We start from the raw sequence: 25,624 nt of genomic DNA, 5'->3' as shown, positions 1-25,624 counted from the left end.
CCAATAGCCCCAACGATGCTTGAAATGAATTTCTTTGCATTTATATCTCGGAGCAGTGGCGTATCCATGATTTGTTATTGGGTGTAGGGCTTAAGAAATCATTTTTTATATAATGATTTCATAATGCTATATTTTCGATCAGCTTTTTGACAAGTTTATGGCAAAGACTTACAAATTTCAAACCCCCCTGGCTACACTACTGTTTGTGGGGCCTGAGTCGCAGATCGGTTTACTTCGAATTGATTTGCACTCTCATCAATGTACATTTGGGTGTGCGTTTTTGTGTGATAGAAATTCGTTCCGATAATTAATATACGACAAGCCATTATCTGTTTCAATAAAGTGTGCTCAGTGTCGGCGCCCCAAATGACTAACGGTTAAAGATAATGTTATCCGCATTATTATCGGGCGATTTATGACTAAACAAAATCGGCAATCAGTATTTAGCTTAATGTTTTTAATACTTTATGACAAAGCTAACTGAAATGAGTAAATTAAAAAAATATCTCAGCTGTAAAAAGAGATTTAAAAAAACAAGGAACAACAAGTAACTTAAAGCCACTATTGCAAAATTCATAAATTTAAAACGTAATAAAATATTAAAGGGTTTAAAATTTTAAATATTTTGTTTTTACTGTTTTCTGTTTAAAAATAAAAAGTTGCATCAAAAACCTCATAATTTTTGAAACATTTTGAAGACCGTTATATTGGTGGTATTCTTTATGGTATTTGCAATTTGAAAGTGTATTTTAGTACATTACCATAAAACGAATGGTATTTTTGAACGGTCACACTGTCACCCGTATTTGAAAGGTGCAGCCCTGGTCACTCTGGGCACGTAGTCAAAATGAGGTTTTTTTCCGGCCTTTTTCTAATTTTATTAATTAAACTTTTCCAAAATGCCAATGCCGGCGAAGTGGAAGTCGTCGGCTGCGGGGGATTCATCAAGAGCCACGCCGAGATTGACTTTTCCCGGGTGGAGATCAAGCTGTGAGTAGCAGTTCCCTTCTGAATAGGGGATGACCTGATAAGATTTTGGCGCATGGTGGCTGCTAATTGAATAATAAATTAACCAACTAGCTGGTATGTGATTAACCTAATTTCTCGCTTTTTTCCTAGGCTGACCAAGCAGGGATCCCTGAAGGACAAGACGGACTGCTCGCCCTCGAATGGCTACTACTTCTTGCCCATTTACGACAAGGGCGACTACCTGCTCAGCATTTCGCCGCCACCCGGCTGGAGTTTCGAGCCGGAACAGGTCGAGCTGAACTTCGACGGCAGGACGGACGTGTGCAGCCAGGGCCGCGACGTGAACTTCGTGTTCAAGGGCTTCGGAATCACCGGACAGGTGGCCCTCGCCACCGGCGGCGGAGCCCGTGACGTGGATGTGGAGCTGCGCTCGGAGCAGGGCGAAGTCCGGCGCACTAAGACCGATGCCAGCGGTGTGTTCTCCTTCACGCCCATCATACCCGGCAACTATGTGGTGAAGGCCTCCCACGCGCGCTGGCACTTCTCCAAGGCGGAGCACAACGTGGTGGTGGTCAGCGGCAACACCGAGCTGCCGGCAAACTCTCTCGTCGTCTCCGGTTTCGATGTGGCTGGTCGCTTCGATTCCAGCACACAGCTCCCCGGAAATCTGGGTGTGGCTATCTACAAAAAGAAAGGAGTAAGTTTTACATACCTTTCTGTTTTGGGTTTTTAATTCCAGGCTTATATCCAAAGAGCTAGAAGTATATATTTTAAATGGTCATATTTTAAATGAATGGTCATATTTAAAATGAAAAATTGTCTGTATAAAAGCCCAGAAAGGCACAAATTTTAAACCTTACCAATAACTAATTTGAATCACACTCAATTTTCCAGCAATCTCTAGTGCCAAAATGCGAGAAATCTTCCTCAGCGCCGGCAAATAGTGCCAAGAGTGACTACGAATCTGCAGCCTCCTGCTTCTCCCAACTGGATAAATCAGGAGAGTATATATTCAAGAATGTGCCCTCCGGCAAGTACCTGGTGCAGGCTATAAATCTGGACACCAAGCTGAAACTGCACCTGAGCCCCGAGTTTTTGGAGCTGGAGGTGGGCAAGGACACGCTGCAACTGAAGGAGGAGTTCAAGATCACAGGGTTCACAGTTTCTGGTCAGGTATTGACCTCAGCGGGAGGAGAACCTCTGAAGTCGGCCGTTGTTAAGGTGAACGGAAAGAAGGTGGCCGAGACCGATGCCCAGGGTTCGTATACGTTGGAGAACCTGAAGGCCGGCACTGTCAACATCGAGGTGGAGTCCTCGCAGCTCAAGTTCTCGCCCCTGCAAGTCAGGGCCCAGATCAACACTGCATCGCTGCCCACAATTGTGCCATCTGCCTACGAGGTGTGCGGCAAAGTGGTGTCCCCGAAATCCCACAACGTGGGACTGACCAAGAGCGGCTCCACCTTCCACACGACGGCGACAACAGAGGCAGGGAGTGGAAGCTGGTGTGCCTTCCTCCCTGTGGGCAAGTACATCATTGAAGTCCTGACCACGGGTGCCGACAAGGCAGCTGGCGTGCAGTTCTTCCCCGTGCAGCAGCAGACGGAGGTGCGAGATGCACCTGTCAATGGCATTACCTTTTCCCAGCTGCGCGCCAAGATTCGCGGCGAACTCCAGTGCCTGTCCGATGCCACCGCCACCTGCACGGCCGCCGAGGTCACTTTGCAGGCTCTGGACGCCACTGGACAGCCCACGGAGAACAAGTGGAAGGCCCGGGCTCATCGTAAGTGCACCTTTAGGGTCATACTTATAAGAATTTTACTTAGAAACCATAGGTTCATCAGCAAGTTTAACAAGGTTCAACTTAACAGAAGAAATAAGAGGGGGTCTTTGAGCAAAATACTTTACCAAGGCTGAAAAGTGTTCTCTATTCTACTTTCAAATTTTAATTGGAATGATAAATTTAAAAGACCTTCTAAATTACATTATACTCTCTTCAATTAAAATCCTTAGGAAATGAAAATTCATATACAAAATCTACGAAATTTGTAATTCGGATGGATTTTTATTTAAATGAAGTATAAAGCCTTAAAGTGCCAAAAATAAGTTGACACAAGTTACCACGTTGCAACTAAGTGTTGATAAGTATCATAAAATAAACATAGAGATAAGGTCTTGTTGGTAAAGAAACTTAGATTTTTGAAAGATAACCTCCTTTATGAACGATAACTTGCTTCAAGAACTTAACCAACCCTATCTCTAAACGCAGGTGGCAAGTACGTGTTTAAGGATATGCTGCCAGGACCCTATGAGCTGACCATTCCCCAGGGCAACCTCTGCTACGAGTCGACCCGTGTATTCCTGAACGTGGCCTCAGCCGAAGAAGATGCACCACCATTTGTGCACAAGGGGTACGAGGTGTCCATCATCTCCAGCCATCGGGCAGTGGTAAGTAGAGTAAAACAGACTGATTAAATGGTAGCTAATTTCTGTCGCCCTTTTTGAAGATGAAATACACCCATGTTACTGGACCTTCGGAGCCCAAGGCGCCCACCGAAACACTGAAGATTGCGTCTGGAGTAAACACGTTCTGCGTGAACAAGTACGGAAGCTATGACTTCAAGCTGGAAGGATGCCACACCTACGACAGCTCGTTGCCCAGCAAGTTTATCACTCCGGAGCCAGACCAGCTGCAAACCCTGATCATCAATGCCGTGTCCCACAAGACGGGCATTCGTGTGCTGTCCACAGAACCCACGGCTGAGTCCATCAAACTTGTGCTGGAATCGGAGGCTCTGGGTCAGGAGGTTATCACTCCCGTTGCTGAGTCGCACAAGGTTGATGGCAAGTTTGCCTACCGATATGACACATATCTGAAACCGGAACAGGTGCTTCGCATTACGCCTGTGAGCGATGTCCTGCTGTTTGCGCCGCAGCAACAGGAGATTGTGGGTGCCAGCGATTGTGTGGATATTGCTTTCAACTTTGTGGCCACCAGGGGCTTGATCCTGCGTGGCAAGGTGGTTCCCGCAATTAAGGATGCCAAGATCACACTCTCCTTCCCGGATCAGCCGGAGTTGCAGAGCCTGGAAATCCTCACCTCCATCACGGGCGAGTTTAAGTTTGGTCCCATTGAGGAGTCGCTGGCCTTTGATCTTAAGGCCGAAAAGGAGTCCTATGTGTTTAGTGACTACAACCGCCAGTCGGCGTCGTTCAGTGCCCACAAACTGTGTGAGATAACCGTGGTTGTCAAGGACGAGGCTGGCCAGACCTTAAGTGGAGTGCTCCTTTCGCTGAGCGGCGGTGAAAGCTATCGCAAGAACCTGGTCACCGGCGACAATGGTGCCATTAACTTCCACTCCCTGTCGCCATCGCAATACTACCTGCGACCCATGATGAAGGAGTACAAGTTTGAGCCCAACTCCAAGATGATTGAGATCAAGGATGGCGAAACGGTTGCTGTTACCCTCACGTAAGTGTTCATTTCGTTGGGAATCCTATAAAGGGGGTTAAACTACTGATTCTTTCTCCCCAGTGGCAAGCGTTTTGCATACTCCATCTTTGGCTCAGTGACGTCCCTCAACGGCGATCCCTTCGCCGGCGTGAATGTCCAGGCCACCGCCGAGGAGGGCTGTCCGCAGCAGCAGGAGGAAGCCACCAGCGAGGCGAACGGACAGTACAGAATCCGCGGCCTGCAGCCCGGCTGCACTTACTCCGTGCGCGTGGTGCCCGACAAGGACAGCGTGGAGCGATCCATTCCTGCCCAGCACACGGTGAAGGTGGGCAGCGAGGATGTGCGCGACATCAATCTGGTGGCCATTAGCCCCCTGAAGATTGTGGACATCACCGCCCGGGTGACGGCCACACTCAACGAACACTACAAAACTCTGCGCATTGTGATGTACCGCAAAGGAAACTCCGATTCCCCGGTGTTCTCGCAGCGCGTGGGCACTCCGGTGAATCCCAAGGCCAAACTGAATCCGGGCATCACCGTGTTCTTCCCGCGCATTCCGCTGGACGGCAAGAGCTACGTGGTGGAGCTGCAGTCCACGCTCTCGGACAAAACGTATACGTACAAGCTGCCATCGTCCACGTTTGTGGCCGACCGGGGTTCCGTGTTCATCCAGCTGGAGTTCCAGCCGGAGGTGCGCGCCGCCGAAGCGGATCTTAACCAGAACTCCATCTCGGCGCTGGTGCTCATCGCTCTGGTGGCCATTGCCTTCTTCAAGCAGGACCTGGCCACCAGTTTCCTCAGCTTCGTGTGGGGCAAGATCAACGATCTGGTGGCCGATCTTGCCGAGCGGCAGAAGAGCAAGGCGCAGGTGCGCAAGAACGAGCCCATCAATCAGCGCGAGATCGAGCAGATGGCCGATCAGATCAATGCCATCAAAAAGAAAAAGACCAAGAAGATTTAGTCCCGACTGATAGTCGCATTAGTTGATCAATTTAGTCACATTTCGAGGTATTCGCGGTAGGTATTCATTGGGTTTTTTTGTTTCTGTGAGATTTTGTTTAACCCTGTAACTTAAACTCTTACTTTTGAATTGCATTTAAGCAGACTTTGTAATTTTTTCACATTTTTCATGCATAGATTTGAGGCAAGTTTATTTTGTGTTCGTTATCCACTCTTATAGCTAAAATAAATAAATACAAATAAATAGATTAATTAAGCTCGGCTTTTTCTAGTGCATCAGGATGTGCTCGGCAATGGAGCCGAGTTTGCGATTCTTGTGCTTGGCATGTCGCCGTTCAGCTTGCAGGTTGATCTCGTTCTGGGAATCCTCTGCTGCGGACTCCTCGGTGGCTGCCTGCAGCTGCTCCTCTTCCGGCTGCTGCTCCTCCTGCTCTGGGTTCTCCTCGCCGTTTTCCACGAATATGCACTCGGGATTGACGGCAGCACACTCGCCAAAGTTGGTGGCCCTGGCCTCCGGATTCCTGGCGTTGGTGTACTTCTCAAAGAAGCCACGGCCCACAATGCGGAAGGCCATGCTGGTCATGGGATTCAACTTGGAGCGGAACTCCATTTCGCAGACGAAGCGCCGACGGCAGGCCTTGGAGTCCAGACCCAAGAAGGCAAACATAAAGTCGGCAATTCTGCAGGGAGATCAAGCAAATGTTACCAAATTGTGACTGAAAAAGTCATAGCCCCAAGCACTTACTGCTCTTCAGCGGGCATTTGGCGGGCCACACTCTCTGAGATCTCCTCGTCCACAATCTCCACTTGCTCCGACTGCTCCTCCTCCTGCATCAATTGGGCCTGATCTCCAGTGCTACGTCTGCCCCGACGACGGGTGTCCACGGGGCCAGTTGGGCCACTTGGTGGGCCAGCGGGACCCGAGGGAGATTCGCTGTGGTAGTCGCTGTGCACATCGGACACAATGTCCGATCCGGCATAGCTGCTATAGCCGGAGTAGGGCTCGAAGCTGGAGCTGGAGTCATAGGAAGTGGGGCCATCGTAGTGGTCCGAGTGATCGTGATCCAGGGAGTAGGGAATGTGATCGTGATGGGAGAAAGACGAAGGACTAAGTAGAGGAAAGATGATGTTAAGAAATATGACAAAATCAAACTACCAAAGAGCACTCACGGATGATCCAGGATGATCTCCTGGTTGCACCTGGCATGAGGCCAGAAATAGCGGAGTCCCAAGTAAATGGCACTGCCCACGAAGAAGGACACGATCACCACTTTCACCTTGATCCAGTAGGCAATGGCAATGGGCCACAGGTGACGATCTGTTGAGGAAGACACATACATATATAAACACCCAGAAGGTTAAATAATTTTCCATTGCATCAGAGCCGAGAAACTTTCACTGCTCGAAATTCTACATTTTAAAGAGGGTTTCACGACCATTTATTAAACAATATCCATGCCCAAGATTGAAAGTGAAAAGTGTTAATTGAGAGCGATACGTGATCGTCCAATTTGGATGAGGTGCGTCTGGCCCGGGATTTGAGCTATGGAGAAACTTTCCAAAGAAAGTGGGGTTGTTCGCGCCCAAGAGATGCTATTATGCTGACCAAAACGATCAGAATAATTGTAATACTTACTCGCTAATTATTATATAAATTAGGCTTTTCTGATAACACCTGGAGATTGTTTAAATCTTTACACTTGATGTTTTTTTGGTAACTCTTATTAGGTAACTTTGTGGGAATAGACTTGGAAAGAATATTTGTAGATTGATCAATTTTTTAACTGCAATATCAGGATTTTTAAAATTGTAAAAGATTTGAAAGTAAATCAGCTTAAAACTTTAAAGTTATAATTTTGCCACTTTAAAAAACTGCCTAAGCTTTGAATCTTGCTTTAAGATTAAGATATTTCTTTTAAATCTGTGATATTTTTTTAGAATAATCTGGGATTTTACAATTGATTGATTTACTTACACCAGAACATGTGGTGGCGATGGCGGCGTGTGCGTCCCTCGAACTCCATCAACTCCCGGCCGAGATTCTCCCAGCTGTCCTCCGCTTGGCTATCCACTTCTGCCGGGGGCTCGACGTTCTCCGTCTCCTCGCAAAAGACCACGGTGTAGTAGACGACCAAGAGCACGGCTCCGTACCAAATGGTGTTCTTGTGCATGGTTATAGATGGTTTTTTTTTAGTTTTCTGGCGGTTCGTAGTTTAAAAGCTGGTATATCCCTTTGGCTTTGGTTAGTCACTGCAGACCCGAATGATGCAGCTCGAAGCCGGGGGTCCAGCTTTTATACCACCGGCCATCGGCGAACCGCTCCAAGTTCAGAGTGATAATTAAAGCGATGTTGTTGCGGCTTTATGCGCAGATTTTCACACATGCGTAGAGCCGGCAATGACGAGTTTAATGCCCAAGACATGCATTTGAAATTTCTTTAAACTGGTGCAATTTCACTTTCGTAAGTCGTGCCCGCGTTTCCAGGCGCTTTTGTTTTCGATTAAATTAGTAGCTATTACGAAACTTGGGGCCAAATTTAAGGTAATTGCCGGGTGGCGATTTTCCCAGAACAGATTTCAAATGTTATGTAAAAGCCCGCCAATATTAATCGGACCCGAAAGTTCTAACGCGTTATCGGCGGGTCCCGAAGTTATCGAACTAGAAGTACCATCTCTAATATAATATTGTAAACATTCTTTGACTTTGGACGTATAAATGCCGGTTTTTTGAGTTATGTCTAGCTTAAAGTCAAACGAAATGGACACCAATCCGGCTCCGGATCCCCAGGCGCCTATCACCCGCAAGGGTTTCCTCATTTCACTGAACAGCGGCACTCCAATGCCTATTCCCGAGCAGAATCTGGTTAGTTTGCTTATTTGATTAATCCTCTCCAGAGATTTTGATATATTTACTATATTTAAGTTTGGTCGCTGTCGTCCTGTCTCTGAGTTTGAGAAACTAAATCGTGTGGGCGAAGGCAGCTATGGAATTGTCTGTAAGTTAAGCTTTGCAGGCATTCAAACCACTGGCTCAACCGGAAATCCTTTACAGATCGCGCACGTGACACCCGCAGCAATGAGATCGTGGCCCTCAAAAAAGTTCGCATGGATCAGGAGAAGGATGGCCTGCCTGTCAGTGGACTCCGCGAGATCATGATCCTGAAGCAGTGCCAGCATGAGAATATCGTACGTCTGCGAGAGGTTGTTGTGGGCAAGAGCCTGGACAGCATCTTCCTGGTGATGGATTTCTGCGAGCAGGACCTGGCCTCCGTGCTGGACAACATGTCGCAGCCTTTCACCGAGTCCGAGGTCAAGTGCATCACCCTGCAGGTGCTAAACGCCTTGAAGTACCTTCATGCGCGCTATATGATCCACAGGGATCTAAAGGTTTCCAATCTCCTGATGACCGACAAGGGCTGCATCAAAGTTGGCAAGTAGAAGGACCAATTCAAAGCTTCTTGTTGGCTAATCTTGTTCCATTCCCCAGCTGACTTTGGGCTGGCCCGCATGTTCTGCAATCCCCCAAAACCCATGACTCCGCAGATGGTCACTTTGTGGTACAGGGCGCCGGAGTTGCTCCTGGGCTGCCGGACACACACAACGGCGGTGGATATGTGGGCTTTTGGCTGCATTCTGGGTGAACTGCTGCTCGGAAAGCCACTGCTTCCGGGCAACTCGGAGATTGCCCAGCTGGACATGATTATTGATCTCTTGGGAGCTCCATCGGAGTCCATTTGGCCTGGTTTTTCCGAACTGCCCGCTCTGCAGAACTTTACATTGAGTCAGCAGCCGTACAATAATCTCAAGATCAAGTTCCACGCGATTGGCCAGTCGGGCAGGAATCTTCTGAACATCTTGTTTATCTACAACCCAAATACCAGAGCCACCGCCGAGGAGTGCCTGAATAGCAAATATTTTGTAGACCCACCGCAAGGTGAAATTGTTGCCCTTGTTTGGGGTTTAATTCTTCTCAATAATGCAACTATTTTCACCTTTCAGCTTGTGACCCCCGCATGATGCCCACTTTCCCGCAGCACCGGAACAACTCTGCACCAGCTCCGCCCGCTCAGCAGCCCGCCGACATTCCCATTTCCGATCTGCTCAATGTATTCATCAAGCGCCAGCGCATGGATTAAACGAGAACGAATTTATTTGTATATTATGCAATGCCCTGGGTGGAGAATTACAGGTACGGTCGGTCCATCGGCGTCTGCTTGGCCTTCCTGTCGCGTGCGCGGGGAAACCAGCGGTGCTTGGTCGTGTGGGTCAGCTGCATCAGCTCCTGGCGGGCCACCTCCGGGGACTTGCTCTTGAAGGCCCGCATCGCCGTTTTCAGCGCCGATTCCTTGACCACCAATGAGCTCTGAACTTCGGCGATCTGCGGAAGCGGCTGAGTGTTCTCATAGGGAACGGGTGAGTCCGGGTGCCAGGCAACGATTGTGCGTCCACTCCGGGTCACCGCCACGGCTTCCACCAGACTCTTGCCACCCACGGCATTGCGCTGCACGGCACTCGAGGAAAATAAACGAAAACCTCCGTATAAACGTGCCGCTGACATTTTTACGTTTAGAGATGACACACACGCACCGATAACTGAACAGCTGGAAATGTATCGAACCAAAGGGCACTGTTGACCTTTTGGCTTGTTATAGCAATATTTTATTAGCTGAAAAACAGCTAGAAGTTAAGATTAATTTTTAATTTAAACAATTTAAATTACGGTAACACATGTCTAAAAAATATTTAACATGGTTTTCTTAAAACGACAAATATATGCAAATAAAGATGATCCATTGGTTTTTAATAAAACCAATCAATTTGTTTTTTTGCTTTTCCTAGACGTTTTTCAGTTTTAATATTATGATAAAACATTATTTCTTCAGAGATAAAAAAAATCATTAATAAGAATATTTCCAATTTATAAAACATAAAAGCAGAAGCGGCTTCGATTTAAGTATGTGCAATTCAAAAAAAAGTAATCGAACAAAAAAAGTTAGAAGCTTAATTTGACATGAAAATAGCTATTTTACTTTATACATTATACATTCCCCTCCACAGTAGCTGTTAGATTCTGCCATCACTGACTGCCTTCCAGTCCGGTTTGAGTATTTGATAGCAGGCGCTTACTTACTTTTCCTCACAGCTGATTGGCATTTGAAAACAAACATTCCGGCCGCGATGTGGATTGCCTACGCACTGGGGGTCCACGTACTGCTCCTGGGCTCCATATTCGTGATCTACTTCCGTTCGCCTGTGATTACGGGTCTGACTCCGCAGAAACGTCCAATAGTTTACGGACTGGAGGCGCCGGCTTCGCGTTTGGTGCTGATTGTGACCGATGGATTCCGCGCCGACTCCTTCTTCGAGGAGAACTGCCGGTATGTGCCGCACCTGAGCAAGATCTTCACGCGCGAGGGCGTGGTGGGCGTGTCGCGCACTCGCGTGCCCACGGAAACCCGACCCGGCCACATAACCCTGATCGCCGGATTGTACGAGGATCCTTCGGCTGTGCTACGTGGCTGGAAGAAGAACCCCATCGACTTCGACACGGTGTTCAACCGGAGCTCCCAGACCTACGCTTGGGGCGCCGACGACGTCCTCGACGTGTTCTCACATCTGCCCAAGGGATGGACGCACTTCCGCTCCTACACCGAGCTGGACTTTTCGCCGGGCTACGATACCTACGAGCAGGACGAGTGGGTGTTCAAGCGGGTTAAATTGCTGATCCAGCGGAAGCGGGAGGCTCTGGAAAGGGCCAGTCACGTGGTATTCTTCCTGCACCTCTTGGGCCTGGACACCGCCGGACATGTCCACAAGCCGGGCTCGCCCAAGTTTCTTCAGAATGTGGCCAAAACGGAGAGGGGCATTTACGAGATCTATCAGGAATTTGAGCGGGTGTTTCCCGACAAGCGCACTGCGTACCTGCTGACCGCTGACCATGGAATGACCGACTCGGGTAAGCAATTGTGGTAGGGAACCTTAGATCCGAATTAAGACAAACCGATCACTTGCAGGTGCCCATGGTGCGGGCTCGCCCCATGAGACGGACACTCCTTTTGTGCTCTGGGGCGCAGGAGTTTACCGAACGGTTCCCAATCCTGGAGGTCGCACATTTATGCCCAACAACGAAGGTCCGGCAATGCCGCTACACGAACTGGAGCAAGCACAGCTGACACCCTTGATGTCCGCACTGGTGGGTCTGCCGCCGCCCATGAACAATTTCGGAACGTTACCCGTGGGCTACATGAATGTCAGCAGGGAGTACGAGGCCATGGCCTGCCATCTAAACGCTTTGCAGCTTCTGGAGCAGTACGAGGCACTGCTGAAGCAACATAGGAAAGGATTTTTTGCGGAGGTTTTGTCCGAATTTGATGCGCTCTCAGCGGATGTCATTAAAGGATACAAAGATGACTTCTTGCAGCTTAAGAAGAAAAGGGAGTATTCACTTGCCATGGCCAAAAGTCAAGCCGTCATGGTGCAAGCCCTTGAAGGCATCGATTACTACCATGGATACTACCGTAGAGCGCTTCTACTGAGCACCACTTCCACTTTCCTGGCATGGATGTTCTACCTATACCGCTTGCTGTCCCGGAACAGAGCTGGAAAAGTGGAGTTGATCCTTGAGAGGAGCCCCAAGCTGGTGAGGCTGAGCCTGGGAAGTTCTGTGATCCTGCTGGTCATCTGCTTGCTGAGCCAGCGAACACCGCTGGACATATCCTTTTACCTGCTCCTGCCGCTCTTCGTCTGGCTGAAGGCTCTGCAACCTTGGAGTCACAACTTTGCCTCCTCACTAGCAGCGGCTTACAGTGTGCCAGCCTTGCAGACAACAATGTGGCAGCTTTTATTGATTATAGCTTGCGCGGAGCTGATGGTATTCACCTTCTTCGAGCGACGCCTGATCTCACTCTGCTTTTTGGCCTTCGCCTGCTACAATGGTTGGGGCAACTTTAAACCAAAGAGCAGAGAGTTTTACTCATGGCTGGCCTTAGTCCTGATCCTGGCCTGCTTTCCCCTGCTGCCCCTGTCGGTGGGCTATCGCAATGGGTATCTGCTTGGAGCTGGAGTTGTTGTGATCCTTGTGAACTCACTTTGGAATTCGAAGACGAGATTAAGCTACAAAACGCACACCAAATACTGCAATGCCCTGATCCTGCTGCAAACCATTGTGTGTGCCTATCTGCACTCAAATGGTTGGAATATTCCTCCACCTTTGAAGGTAGCCAGCTGGTCGTTTCTCGTATACACCTTCGCATCCATTCTGCTGAGCAAAGATCAGAGACTGGATATGCGTCTGGCCCAGATCGGCTTTAATTTGGGATCCCTGTACGCCACACTATGCACCTCCTACGAGGCTGTGTTTGTCCAGCTGCTGGCCTTGGAACTGAGTCTCACCCTGAGGACGCAGAACGCGAAGGCGGAGAAGTCAGCGCTGCGACTGGCCTTCACCCTGCTTCTGTACACTTTCTTTTCGCTCTTCGGCTCCGGCAACATAGCCTCCATCAGCTCCTTTGATCCCAACATCGCTCGCTGCTACGTGAGTCACTTTGCTCCCTTTGTGATCATGGGTCTGGTGCTGCTGAAGCTCCTCGTGCCCGTGGTGCTGATCATGTCAGTGGTCTATGCCCAGAGTGAGTTTGTGCGCCAGCACGAAGAGCAGATCTTCATCTGCCTGCTACTCATCTGCGATGTGATGGGTCTGAACTTTCTGTTCCTGGTGCGCAACCAGGGCTCCTGGCTGGACATCGGCACGTCCATTTCGCACTTTGTCATCATGGAGGTGACCACGCTCGTTATCCTTCTGCTGTTCTACACTGCCAAGCAGCTCCTGAGAGTTATCCCATGGGAGGAAATGGACATCAAGAGGTTGCCGCTTCGCCTCATCCACTGGGATGTGATCAGTGCCAAACATCACTAGGCTGAACTACCCGTGTAGCCACTTTTACCAAACTGTTAACTTAGCTTAAACATTTATGTCCGATAATATTTACAACACTAATTAAGAATTAGTAACATACACATGTAAATTATAGAATCTAATGCTAGGAATGTGTCTGTGTGTAGATGCGGTTCGGGGTGATCGATTTTTTGGACTAACTTTTGTGCAGATCGAGTGGCTCTACGGAAAAATTCTGGGTAACTGAACTTTAAACTGTCTTACAACCAAAGAACCTTAAGTATTTTTAGTCAAAGGAATTAACAATTTTAATTTTGTTGTAAGTACTAAGAATAATTTACAATTATGCAAAAAATCCAGTATTATTCTATTCAAAAAAAAAAATGTTTAAAAATGTATGTTGTCTACTAATTGTATAAAAATTGTGAGATATGTAAAAATTATAATTTATCTTTAGCTAGAAATTGTATTTCTTAAAGAAAAAAAAATGTCCCTAAGCATAGTTTACAGCTTATTAATCCAAAAAACCGACCCTCCCTATTTTGAGTGGTGGAGTCTGGTGAGTGTTTTCGTGTGGTTTTGTGTGTGTCATGGCATCTAATGAGTAGTAGCAGCAGCAGCACGGATGGGAAGTTACTTATTCCCAGTTAATCTTTCAGATATCGCTCCAGCGGATTAAATCCCTGGAGTTTTGGGCTGGCCGTCTCATCTGGAATTTCGTCCCAAATTAATATCAATCCATATTATTATTAATAAGGATCACTCACTTGACTGTGCCGGCTTGGCTGTGGTGGCACTTTCCCGCGGAGTTGCTTGCAGGCAGTTGAGCCACTCGGGCAGCGAGATCTTCTTGTCCCCATTGACGTCGCAGTAGCGCGGCATCTTCTTGCCACATCTGCGCAGATTGCTACGAAATTGCAAATATTTAGGGATTGTCAGCGAGGCTAGAATATATATGGCAGCTCACCTCGCACTGGTGACAAGATCGCGGAAGTTCTTCCACTCTCGCCGATCCCACGACTTATTTTTGTTCTTGTCCAGAACGACAAAGCTCAATGTGGCAATCCGCTCATCTTCTGACTTCCACGTACTGGAATTGGTGCTGCAAATTTAAAGAATTTGAATTTTTGTAAATAAATTGGTGGAAAATTGATTTTAAGAAATAGTTCATAGTCGGAAACAGGAAGTGTTTTTTTGGTTCATAGCCAGGAAATGTGAAATTTAAGGACTCTAGTCCATAAAACTGTAGTTTTATAAGAATACTTTAACGATATAATAAAATGGGATGCCTTCCTACCCGGTGGTGATGCTCGGCAGAAGGGATGAGTTGAGGTAGGCCTTCAGCTCCTTGAGGAACTGCGTCTTGCGCGGTTCGGTGCATCCTTTCATCGGCCGCACCACCACACTTTCGTCGCACTGCGGCTTCTTGTTCTTCACCGATGTGCCCGGAATGCTCTTGCCCGTGTCCTCGTTGACACACCAGCAGTACGAGGTGGATGTGGAGGAGTAGCACTGGATGCGCTGGTAGCGACCATCCGGCAGGCACTGCGGCACGAATAGAACGTTCTTTCCGCCATGCTGTTCAAGGGGATAACGATAACCGAGCTTAGGAAAGGTAATCTTTGAAAGATGCATCATCACTTACGCCCTGCTCCTCACGCGTCATCGACTGGTCTATCCAGCAGTTGGACTCGCCTTCTATGTCCTGGCTCGTCGCCTCCGGCTTCGAGTTGAGCACTGTAAAGATTTGCGCGTTAACATACATTTTATTCTGCCCTTTGGAAGCATGCAGAATGATAACGAACAGAAAAGAAACGATATGAAATCAGAGTCAATCGGATCTTATCTCATATGAAGGAAGCATCGAAATGATATCTGTTGAAATGATCTCTAAGATATAAGAATGCTTTGAGTTTAAATAATAGGGTAAGGAAATTATAGAAATTTTAAATTTGTATATGCAATGCTTGTTCAAAGTTGTATAGCAAAATGATTAAATGAAAGGACAAATATAGATTGACAAATCTACGTACTATATAATGATGGGATGTGGGTTCGTGAGCTGGGCAGATCTGCACCCTGCGAGTCCTCCTCTTCTCCTCCGTAGCCCGTCCCGCTGTCCTCGTAGTTTTCCTCGTGCTCATCACTGCCACTTACATCCTCGGAGTACGAGTGCGGACTGTGGCCACTACCTATAATATTGGTATTGGTATGACCTCGGTGGTTCGTATTGTGGATGCTGTAGTGGGTGGAGTGCGGCGGGGCGGTAGCTGCACTGCTGGGCAGGAGGGCAACGACAGCACTACCTGGATTTAGGTGACACACAGATGGGAGTTGATTTAAAGGTTCGAGTGGATGATAATGTTACCAAGTTGAGTATCATCAAAGATCATGCTGTGAAGTTAGTATTAATTTTAAGCACAACCCATTGGGAGTATTATTTAATGGATAAAGCTTCATATCATATGGGTAAAGTTTTATTAATATCTATACAAATTGATAGGGTCAATAAATTTATTTTATAAATTTAAATGGATAATCCCCTTTTATGTAATTTAATTGCATTCAAGTGAGTCTTGGGATTTTGTATAGGTACTTGGCACAACTACAACTGCAATCGCATACCCACATTATAAAGGAATCGACATTACTCACGGTTGTTAAACTCTTTGGTAAAGCAGATGCTCCACTCCAGCCAATTGAGATTTGCATCCTTGGTGACATCGCAGTATTTGCCAAAGGTGCGTCCGCATCTTCGAGGTTTTACATGCTAAATAAAACCAAGAGGTATAAGCCATCCAGGACGCACCAAATAAACTACTCACCCGCCTGAGGACCTTCTTCAGCTCCCTCACTTCCTGGCGATCAAGCAACTTGTTGCCATTCGTGTCCAGTTTGGAGAACTTCCACTCCAATATGTGGGAATCCGACAGCGAGGGTTGGCGGAAAAAGCTCTGGGCCTCGTTGCGGATCATGCGCATCAGATTAGTGTTGAACATCTGCCGATCGGACTTGCTGCAGGGTCGGTGGGCAGAAGATCCTGTCTCTGCACTGCCCTTGGAGGCGGAGGTATCCGGACTATAGCCAATCTGATGTGATGCCAGGCGGCGGCGATCGCGTCGATTAGATCTGCAGCGGAGCTTTCCGTTCCGCCGGAATTTATTGGAGTCATCCTCGATGGGCCTGCCCTGGCTGTCGCTGCACCAGCATCCGTTGTTCCCGTAGCACTGCTTCGCCGCAAAGTTGCCATCCTTCCTGCACCTGGGCACAAAGTATCCGGGATCACGTTCCTTTTGACGACGGGCGAACTTTACCGCCTCCAAACATGCTGAGAGGTGGGACATAATTTTAATATCAGGAAATCATATTAAATTTACTATTGGACCAGATCTGGGTAAAACATCAAACTGAACATAAGAACTGATGTCGACCCAAGGTTAAGGAAGACTATCCTGATTATCTAAAGAGCTATTATTCCGCAACTACATCTAGGGGCACATCCAAAGTAATATGATATATCGATACTCACCATTGCAGGATCCGCTGTACTTGAGGCTCACCTGGTGGCCGCCGCACTGCGCCCGCAGCAGGTGACACCTGGTGGGATAGGTCTGGCCGTCGGTGCCGCAGACGGGACCCTCGTTATCATCGCACTCGCCCTGTTTGGCGGCGCAGGCGGGGAGCTTCATCTGCAGGTAGAGATCGGAAGGAGAGGGAGGAGGAGGTGTCAGTCCAAGTCTCGGCTATATCTATATCTATATACCGCTCCCCCTTCGGCAAACACGCGTAAAATGATTTACTGCACTTATGGCCAGGTCTGCGAGTCGCCAAGCGTCTGGGCTCTCGCCTCTGACTGGAATACGAATGTTGGCCACGACCGACAGGGGCGGCTGAAAAGGGGGTTTGGGGGTGGCCCACCGGCTACCCGGCTAATGTGAAAATCAAAGTTGTCAGGCCCATAACTCGAATGGCATCGCGAATACACAGCCCCGAAATCAGCACCAAAATTATGGCAGCCTGCAGCTCGACCAACTGGCTGCCGAGTGCGCAAATTCTTGTTTAGCCCACAAAATCACATAGACCCGTGTATGTAAATCGCAGACATCTGTATCTATATATACTACGTACGCATATATATATATGGGGAGGCCCAACACTTTGGGATTTGCCAGTGCAGCGCCTTTTGTCGCCAATTTGCTGCGGCCAGCCCACTGATATTTATTTGTCGTGTCACTCGGACATTAATTAGATTTCGCTGTTATTGAAAAGTAAAATGCGTCAAGCCATCTTAATGTCCCATAACTGAAACATGTTTCGGATAAGATATGAGAATACTAATTGAGGTGCTCATAGCTGTTAAAGTTTCTGAGCTTAGCGACTTCTGTCCAACTTCTGTACCACTTTCGATTCATTTTAACTATGCACTTTTCTTTTTGGATTAAAAAATGAATAACAAATTTAAAGATATCTATGAACAATAAACTAGGATTAACTATCACATTAATTCTGCAGTCAGATCATAAATTTGAAAGAATATCATATGAAAAAGAAGGGATTATCCAGCTTAGTAATTGTATACGTTTATGTAGACACCCATGAAATATAAATATGTATACCCCATGACCTCTTTGCTGACACTAAACACCAGGAGCTCAACAAGAAATGTTATACAATTATGAGAAGCACAAATAATACCTGTCCCAGTGTTATCTTGTTGCCCCAGCATGTACACAAATAATGTAGAATGTCGGTAAACAATTCGAATTCTTTTTGTGGCCAGCCAAGCACGCGCTGCCTGGAAATCGGAGTGCGCAGGCGATTTTCGACTCCCGACTGGGCACAGACAGATATTGGACAAACGTATATAGACACGGCATATATTGCTGCAATCGGCAGATTCGATGCCTGTTCTCAGAAGTGGGGTGTGGAGCATCTGTTTATAAGTCGAACATGTATACCCCATTAGCCAATTAACAAATTTGGGAATGGAGGAATGTATTTAAATTAAAGCATTTGATTGTATTCTTATAAATAAATTTGTATACCTACCCCCATAAAACTCAAGCGGCTTAAGAAATTTTAAAATTGTAAAAATACATTATAAAAAAATGACATTAGCTCTCAAGTCGACATTACCCATAAATTAACAATTATAGAATTGTTTACCAAAAACTAAACCCCTTTGAACTGTTTGTGTTCCACACCCATGCACTTGGGAATGTCTGATTGGAAACGCAAATGACAGTTTCGCTTGTGATTATCTAAGTTTTAAATAGGGCGTTATCCCGAAAACGTGCCTGGACTGAAAATCCCCACCTGCGGCACCCTGTTGCCAGTGCCCCTCCCATTCTCTCCCTCTGAGCCACAAATTATAAATGGAGACAGTTCAAGGATTGTTACCAAGATAACGACAAAATTATTGACTGACAGTTCTCACGCTCGGCGAACGAGGAGGTGAAGTGGAGGCTTCGATAGGCGGAGAAGAATCAGAAGAACAAGCTCCACACTTTAAATACTTCTTCACACTTTGTCATCATCAGCCAGCTTAGTGGCATTGGCGCAAAAAAAAAATATTAAAATAAGACAGGATAGCTAGCTAATAAACCGAAGTGTGCATACCCTTGCAGATTGATTATTTTAAAGATTTAGAAAGAAAACATAATGGTATTCTTAAACTGGAGAGTTATGAAGAGTGTTCAAAAAGCATATTCCTCAGCATTAGTGTTTGTAAACTTTTTTTTCACTTTTTCAACTAAGATTACAATATCCAACATAAGGGTATAAAAAAAGGAAAAAGCCAGGAAAAAAAGAAATCGCTTTTGACTTGTGACCATTTTGTGTTCTCCTTTTTGCACTTCCCCTTATTATTCTTCTTCTTTTCTGCAGGAACACGAAACACGTTCGTCGGTCAGATCAAACAAAAACAAAAATCAAGGTGTGGGATTGAAGACAGGAGAGGAGGAGAAAAGCAGGAGAGAATCGGAGAAGAACGGAGCCGGCAGACTCTCTTTTTGGAGTTTGGCAGACAGCGCGGCGGCGTACAAACTGGAGAAAGAGACGGAGGAGGAAGAGGAGAAGAACAACAGCCGCAGCTTCTTCTTTGTCTGACTTTTGGTACCTTTGATACCTGGAATATTCAAGTGTTTTCTTGGGATTTACAAATGGGGTGGATCATTTGTACATACATAATATGTATGCATGTATGCCTTGGCAGAAAGTTTGGCAGGGCCCGCTAACAAGCACACCAATATTTTTTTTTGGGTTTAAAAAATGCACTTGAAATTCATAACCCATAATGTTTTTTTTCGGTTAAGACTATTTTGTTACACGACACACCTATGTAGCTTGGTTAAAAACTTTAAGGTTCTTATCTTTTGGGGATTACCAATATAATATAACACTAATGCAACCTTTTAAAAGGGATTGATAACCTGTATATTTGATCTCAACTACTTGTTTCTTCTTTTCCAAAATGATTCAAGCTACTTTAAAAAGAGTTATATTATGATCATTCAGTAACATATTTATAAATATTTAGTCGTTGGCTTCAACAACAATTAAATCGACCCGTTTCATTTTATTTATTAAAAAATGATTATAATTATTTATTATTTTAAAAAACTTACCAACTGATCATCACTTTTCCCAGTCGCAACGAAGACCGCCAGCCAGGTGACGAACAAAACACATCTCGCCAACATTTCACTTTGCAGTTCGATTTCGTCAATTAACTGTTCTTGTTGTTAGGGATTGGTTAAGTATGCGCGTTTATTGTATCGAGTGCGTTTCTCTCATTATATTAAAATTGTTTCGTTTATTTCACCATCTTTTTCGCAAAGTCGCAATTAGATTTTCTTCCTAGAACTTTTACTTTGCCGCTCTCCGATTTATTTATTTACCGATTTCGGTGGGCTATTTATAGTGGGAGAGGTGTGCGCGTATGCATTAAGGTGTTGTAGATCTTCTGTTTATATAATGTGTCTTTATGTGTGCGATTTTTGGTACGTTTCGATTGGAAAACCGCCCGAAAACGATCAAGAAGAAGTGAGGAGCGAGTAGCGAGGAGCACTGAGCTGCAGAGCAAAAGCCAAAAGCCAAAAACCAACCGATCGTAGCCGAGTTCCACACACGACTGGCCATTTGCCTTGGAGTGGAGTGGCCCAAAACATGAGAGAGCGGCCCCGACAGAGCTAGTGGCAGCGGGTGAGGGCGAGCAGAGAGAGATCGGCAGAGAGAGCGGGATCCCGCCGCCGCCAGAGTGTCTGGCGTGTCGCTTCCAATATCTTATCTTTACCACTCCGACTCTTGGAGACTGGACAGCCGACACAGTGGAACCTGTCTTAGTTAAACCGACAAACTGTGGGACCAAATTGCACCATACCAATACTTATTACTGTAGATCCAGCGTATTAACCAAAAAAAGTTTAATCTAAAAATAGTTTTTCAAGGACCTTATCGTCTATAAAGTAAAGGCCCATCAATAAATTGATTTTGTAGTCATATCCAAATTAATTTATTATGATTGGCCAAATAAATATTGATTTAATTTACGAAAGTTGAGTTGAGTTGAAAGCGAAATTAAATATATTCGAAAAAGATATATTTTCTAGTAAGTTAAGTTTTGGGGAATATCGATCTATGTAGGGTATGTATACTTAGGAAGTTCCTACTGTAGCAGCATAAAAAACGATCACATTCACACACCGGCAGACAGAGAGAGCACTTGTGTGTGCGTGTAAAATTTATCTTCCTTTGTGCATCTCAAGAGGTTGCCTCACACAACAAAAGCAACAAAAAACATCTAAAACAAAGCGGCCAACAGTTGCACCAGCTGCTCAGTCAGCGGGGGAGGGGCGGTGGTTAGGGGAAAACGTGAGCCGTCGAGGGCCCCGCTCCTGTGATTTATAGAGCCGCTGGCCAAGGAGTCCGGCTGGAGAGGATTTTGAGAAGGAGGAGGAGATGGAGAGGAGTTGCCGGTCTCTGTCTCCGTTTCGGTGTGAAACCTGCCAGACAGTCTGACGGCAGCGATAACTGCCCCCTCTCCCCCAGCCCATTTTATACCCCTCTTCCTATCCAGTCCCACCCCCCTCGAACACCCGCCCCTTTTCTCCGCTTTGTTTTCGGCTTTGCCACACTTCGTTTTGTGGTCTTCTTCGACGATCAAGCATGCACTTAGAATAAAATTGGTTTTAAAAACTAAATGTTGTAGAATTTCACAAACAAGACCTACAGTCAGTTTGTTTAAATCACATTTAAATGTCCAAATTATAGTTGTTATACCCTTGCAGAGGGTATTATAATTTCAGTCAGAAGTTTGCAACGCAGTGAAGGAGACGTTTCCGACCTTATAAAGTATATATATTCTTGATCAGCATCACTAGTAGAGTCGATCTAGCCATGTCCGTCTGTCCGTCCGTCTGTCCGTCTGTCCGTCTGTCCGTCCGTCTGTCCGTCTGTCCGTCTGTCCGTCTGTCCGTCCGTTTATATGCAAACTAGTCTCTCAGTTTTAAAGCTATCTGCATGAAACTTTTCCAAAAGTTGTCTTTCTATTGCAGGTAGTATATAAGTCGGAACGAGCCGGATCGGACGACTATAGCATATAGCTCCCATAGGAACAATCGGAAAAATAAATGAAAAAAATTATAACTTTGCTGTTTTTTAATTTTTTGTTTAGTTCTTCGACATATAATAATGGTTAAATATTTCCGATTTACGGTTTAAATTTCATTAAAATCGGTCGACTATAGCATATAGCTCCCATAGGAACAATCGGAAAAATAATTGAAAAAAAATTATAACTTTGCTGTTTTTTAATTTTTTGTTTTGTTCTTCGACATAAAGCAATGGTTAAATATTTCAGAGTTATGGTTAAAATTTCATCAAAATCGGACGACTATAGCATATAGCTCCCATAGGAACAATCGGAAAAATAATTGAAAAAAATTATAACTTTGCTGCTTTTTAATTTTTTGTTTAGTTCTTCGACATATAGCAATGGTTAAATATTTCAGAATTATGATTAAAATTTCATCAAAATCGGACGACTATAGCATATAGCTCCCATAGGAACAATCGGAAAAATAATTGAAAAAAATTATAACTTTGCTGTTTTTTAATTTGTTTTTTAGTTCTTCGACATATAGCAATGGTTAAATATTTCAGAATTATGGTTTAAATTTCATCAAAATCGGTCGACTATATCATATAGCCCCTATACAAATAATGAAAATATATAAAAGAACAATCAAATAATTAAGCTGCAAATCTTCATAGCTTCAATGTTTTTAAACATATACGCAAGTAAATCATAATTTTAATGTTTTCAAAAATATTTAATTCTTGCGATAGCTGCAAGGGTATATGAACTTCGGCTTGCCGAAGTTTGCTTTCTTTCTTGTTACAATTTAAAATTGTTCTAAAATAGTAGTATTTAAGGATTGATGTGTTTAAATTACAAAAAATAGAGTAACCTCTTTTTCGTATTTTCTCTCCGTGTAAAAATTGTTAAACGCATAAGCCTCGAGACGGTTAATAGGGGTGGGGTAAGAACTCAAGTGGAGTGGACTGGCAGACAGTATGACGCCAAAATGCAAGACAAGACAACCTGGTCGATAACAAAGGTAAACAGGCAACGGCCAGCCAAGGAGCAGAGGAACTGAAAAAGCCACGGTCGTGGGATTCGATCGGGATTGTCGGCTCGGCTCAACTGGGTTCAGAACCAGATGCAGATACAGATATAGATACACGTACGCTCAGATACGGATACAGATACAAGTACACCCGCCCCAGACGCAGTGTGCTGAGCCCAACTAATCATTGTGTGATTCTTGTTTGTTTATTTGCCTGGCTTTATGAAGAGACTTTTCGGTAGAAATTATTTATTGTCGCCTCTGTTTATGTATCTGCGTATTGGAGTATCTCAGTGTAACTGTTTGTCTTTATGCAGCCCTTCAACTGGGTCGCAATCAAAAAGTTAGCTTGAAATCGAGGCGAATACCAGATTCTCCGAGATCAGCGAATTTCAACTATTTAAGAGTTTCAAGTCAAAAATTCGGATGCTAGTTTTATTTGTATACTTAAGGCTTATGGGTTTTTGCATATCCTGTCAACCACAACTTTCTGGGATTTACAAATTTTCAATGAAGCTTAAACCTCAAACGATAAAAATTAGACTAAACTCAATTTTAAATGGTAAATTCTGTAGATTTAGCTTTCTACCATAAACTTGTCATTTTGTTAACGCTTCATTGCCTACAACTTGCGGAGCCGTTAAAAACCCCTAGAAATGAAAATGACTCTTATCTGTAAATATTGTTAATATTCTCAAGGGAAGGCAAGTATACATATGTTTCTCCCATTGGCATTGATCTAAAAAAATTTAAAAACCCCCGAGACGTGTGTTCCTGCATGGCAAAAGAGACAATGGAAAAACAAGTCACCGTCTGGGAGTCCCTGGGCGAATCGATCTGCCAGCGCGATCGCTATATAAACCCAGTGAAATTACGATCTAGCACAACAGTATCTCCTCTGATATTTCACCATGAAGTTCATCGTATTCTTGGCAGTCGCTTTGGCTTTCGTGGCCGTCGTTATCCAGGCTCAACCAGTTCCCGAGGATGAGTCGGCTCCAGTGGATCATCCTCTGGTGAGCCAGGATGCCCAGGAGGGAGCGTTGGTGGAGCACAGTCGCCAGAAGAGAGCCACCTGCGACCTTCTGTCCAAATGGAACTGGAACCACACCGCCTGTGCCGCCCACTGCGTTACCAAGGGGTTCAAGGGAGGATACTGCAGCGACAAGGCCGTCTGTGTTTGCCGTCGCTGATTTGGCTTAGATCCCGACAAATCATCCGAATCAGGATGAGAGCCAAAAATTGTAAATACTTTAAAAATAAATGGTCCATTTAAAATGTCTCCATCAGAGATTTAAAAAAAACTATTATCAACCTTATTTAAAAAAAAAACTAAAGAGAATGTTCCCAATGTTGCCTTCTTAGTCTTTTAAAATTGTTTTACTACTTAAAAATGAAGAGCTTATTTTAAGTTTAAGTCAGTCGTTTTTATTTGGATAGAGTGTACAGTGTACAGTATTATAAACTTCCAATGTCACATAACGGCTTAATTTGTCAGTGTCTAGTTATGCACTAAACGGAAACTGCTTTTGCATTTATGTATTACATTCCCCATATTAAAACAAACAATTATTTTCACAACTCTGACAACAAATAGAATCATTATCATAAACCGGTAGTGCTTCAATTTACTATAAAAGACGAATCGAAGCTGAACCAGCTAGAACAGTTTTCTATTCGAGATCCCACCATGAAGATTACAATTATCCTGGCTCTAGCTCTCGTTGCTGTTTGCGCAGTTTTGGCCGAACCCGCTACCAAAGGTCCAAATGATGTGGGTTCAGTAAATCATTATGTGGACGAACAGATTCCCACTGAAGAGCTGAAGGAGCACAATCGCCAAAAACGTGCCACCTGCCGGATCAACGACTGTATGTCGTTCTGTAAAAAACGGGGCACTTCAGGTGTATGCGTAAAGGGAAATTGTCATTGTTATTGAGCTAATAATTGTGAAAGCTAATACCAATTTGATAGCCGAAACCCAAATTGTGTACCATTTATCTCTAAGTCACTTGAAAATTGTATTAAAATAATAAATATATCCTAATGAATTTATTTCAACATTTTTGTATCGTGATGTAAGATATAAATATGTATCTGTAGTTTTTTAAAGACCCATTCCCAGAATTTATTTTGAAATCTTTACAATACCCATATGAAATGTCTTATCTCCCCGAAGCTCTCCAAGCGCATTCATTCATAGTTAGCTCAATGAATGATCTCTTATCTCTCAGCAGCGATCACGACTTTTCGTTTAGCAGGGTCAGCAACAAATTGACCCTAGCTAGAAAGAAAAGGTATAGAAATGGTTGCATTTCCGTTTTTCTAGGGTTTTGCTGAATAAACATGGCAAAATGCGACTACAATTCGTTCTTATCAATTAACCGAGCACACAGTCGTCTAGAGACGATCGCAAACGAGCAAAAAGAAAGAGAAACGCGAGTGGAGAGACATACACGACACTTAATTAACGCCAATTAGATTGGTTAATAAGAGTATGTAAAAATTATCGCTGGACACGACCGACTTGTGGGTTTCTTATACTTTACGAACGTTTTGCCGGTTAATTACGCGGTTCGATTGCATTCGCATGGCGAGCCAAGAAATGAGCAACCACTCACGAGCAATTTCCCATTTGTACTGACTCTTCAGTTATCAGCTCGCTATATATTCTCAAGTGGCAGACGTTTTCGATCCAGAGCTAAGAGAAAACCCCAGTTCT

At 45.0% G+C, this 25,624-nt stretch overlaps 7 protein-coding genes across 8 annotated transcripts; 4 read left to right on the top strand and 3 right to left on the bottom strand.

Moving 5' to 3' along the window:
- The first annotated feature begins 791 nt into the window (after nt 1-791).
- Nucleotides 792-5,632, top strand: LOC108141467 (nodal modulator 3). Its single transcript, XM_017264873.2, has 6 exons — nt 792-990; nt 1,120-1,666; nt 1,864-2,749; nt 3,236-3,414; nt 3,474-4,438; nt 4,502-5,632. The coding sequence occupies exons 1-6, from the start codon at nt 848-850 to the stop codon at nt 5,379-5,381; spliced, it is 3,600 nt and encodes a 1,199-aa protein (XP_017120362.1). The 5' UTR covers nt 792-847; the 3' UTR covers nt 5,382-5,632.
- LOC108141468 lies at nt 5,555-7,658 on the bottom strand. The gene is made up of 4 exons (XM_017264874.2): nt 7,356-7,658; nt 6,551-6,698; nt 6,126-6,488; nt 5,555-6,060 (listed from the first exon to the last, which is right to left on the bottom strand). The coding sequence occupies exons 1-4, from the start codon at nt 7,549-7,551 to the stop codon at nt 5,649-5,651; spliced, it is 1,119 nt and encodes a 372-aa protein (XP_017120363.1). The 5' UTR covers nt 7,552-7,658; the 3' UTR covers nt 5,555-5,648.
- A 399-nt stretch (nt 7,659-8,057) lies between these two features.
- On the top strand, nt 8,058-9,530 carry LOC108141541 (cyclin-dependent kinase 10). Its single transcript, XM_017264981.1, has 5 exons — nt 8,058-8,242; nt 8,303-8,375; nt 8,432-8,809; nt 8,867-9,313; nt 9,379-9,530. Exons 1-5 carry the CDS (start codon nt 8,114-8,116, stop codon nt 9,513-9,515), a joined length of 1,164 nt encoding a protein of 387 aa, XP_017120470.1. The 5' UTR covers nt 8,058-8,113; the 3' UTR covers nt 9,516-9,530.
- On the bottom strand, nt 9,512-9,974 carry LOC108141542 (39S ribosomal protein L42, mitochondrial). The gene has a single exon (XM_017264982.2). The coding sequence runs from the start codon at nt 9,935-9,937 to the stop codon at nt 9,563-9,565; it is 375 nt and encodes a 124-aa protein (XP_017120471.1). The 5' UTR covers nt 9,938-9,974; the 3' UTR covers nt 9,512-9,562.
- Nucleotides 9,975-10,495: 521 nt separating this feature from the next.
- Nucleotides 10,496-13,672, top strand: LOC108141417 (GPI ethanolamine phosphate transferase 1). Its single transcript, XM_017264789.2, has 2 exons — nt 10,496-11,335; nt 11,394-13,672. Exons 1-2 carry the CDS (start codon nt 10,558-10,560, stop codon nt 13,292-13,294), a joined length of 2,679 nt encoding a protein of 892 aa, XP_017120278.1. The 5' UTR covers nt 10,496-10,557; the 3' UTR covers nt 13,295-13,672.
- An 8-nt stretch (nt 13,673-13,680) lies between these two features.
- Nucleotides 13,681-25,505, bottom strand: LOC108141418 (SPARC-related modular calcium-binding protein 2). 2 transcript variants are annotated; one of them, XM_017264792.2, is made up of 11 exons: nt 25,456-25,505; nt 19,900-20,185; nt 16,803-16,962; nt 16,099-16,601; nt 15,929-16,043; nt 15,307-15,579; nt 14,919-15,049; nt 14,571-14,851; nt 14,241-14,375; nt 14,041-14,180; nt 13,681-13,982 (listed from the first exon to the last, which is right to left on the bottom strand). In XM_017264792.2, the coding sequence occupies exons 2-11, from the start codon at nt 19,972-19,974 to the stop codon at nt 13,921-13,923; spliced, it is 1,875 nt and encodes a 624-aa protein (XP_017120281.1). In that variant the 5' UTR covers nt 19,975-20,185; nt 25,456-25,505; the 3' UTR covers nt 13,681-13,920. The 2 variants fall into 2 exon arrangements, with proteins under 2 accessions (XP_017120281.1, XP_017120283.1); XM_017264794.2 differs by lacking the exon at nt 25,456-25,505 and having other exon boundaries at nt 13,682-13,982; nt 14,919-15,010; nt 19,900-20,423.
- LOC108141419 (defensin) lies at nt 23,780-24,244 on the top strand. Its single transcript, XM_017264795.2, has one exon. The coding sequence runs from the start codon at nt 23,814-23,816 to the stop codon at nt 24,093-24,095; it is 282 nt and encodes a 93-aa protein (XP_017120284.1). The 5' UTR covers nt 23,780-23,813; the 3' UTR covers nt 24,096-24,244.
- Nucleotides 25,506-25,624: the final 119 nt, after the last annotated feature.

This window comes from Drosophila elegans, unplaced genomic scaffold (genome assembly GCF_018152505.1).
Source record: "Drosophila elegans isolate 14027-0461.03 unplaced genomic scaffold, ASM1815250v1 contig_183, whole genome shotgun sequence".
Classification (NCBI taxonomy): domain Eukaryota; kingdom Metazoa; phylum Arthropoda; class Insecta; order Diptera; family Drosophilidae; genus Drosophila; species Drosophila elegans.
Note: the sequence above shows the minus strand (reverse complement) of the source record. Positions and strands in the feature narration are given on the sequence as shown.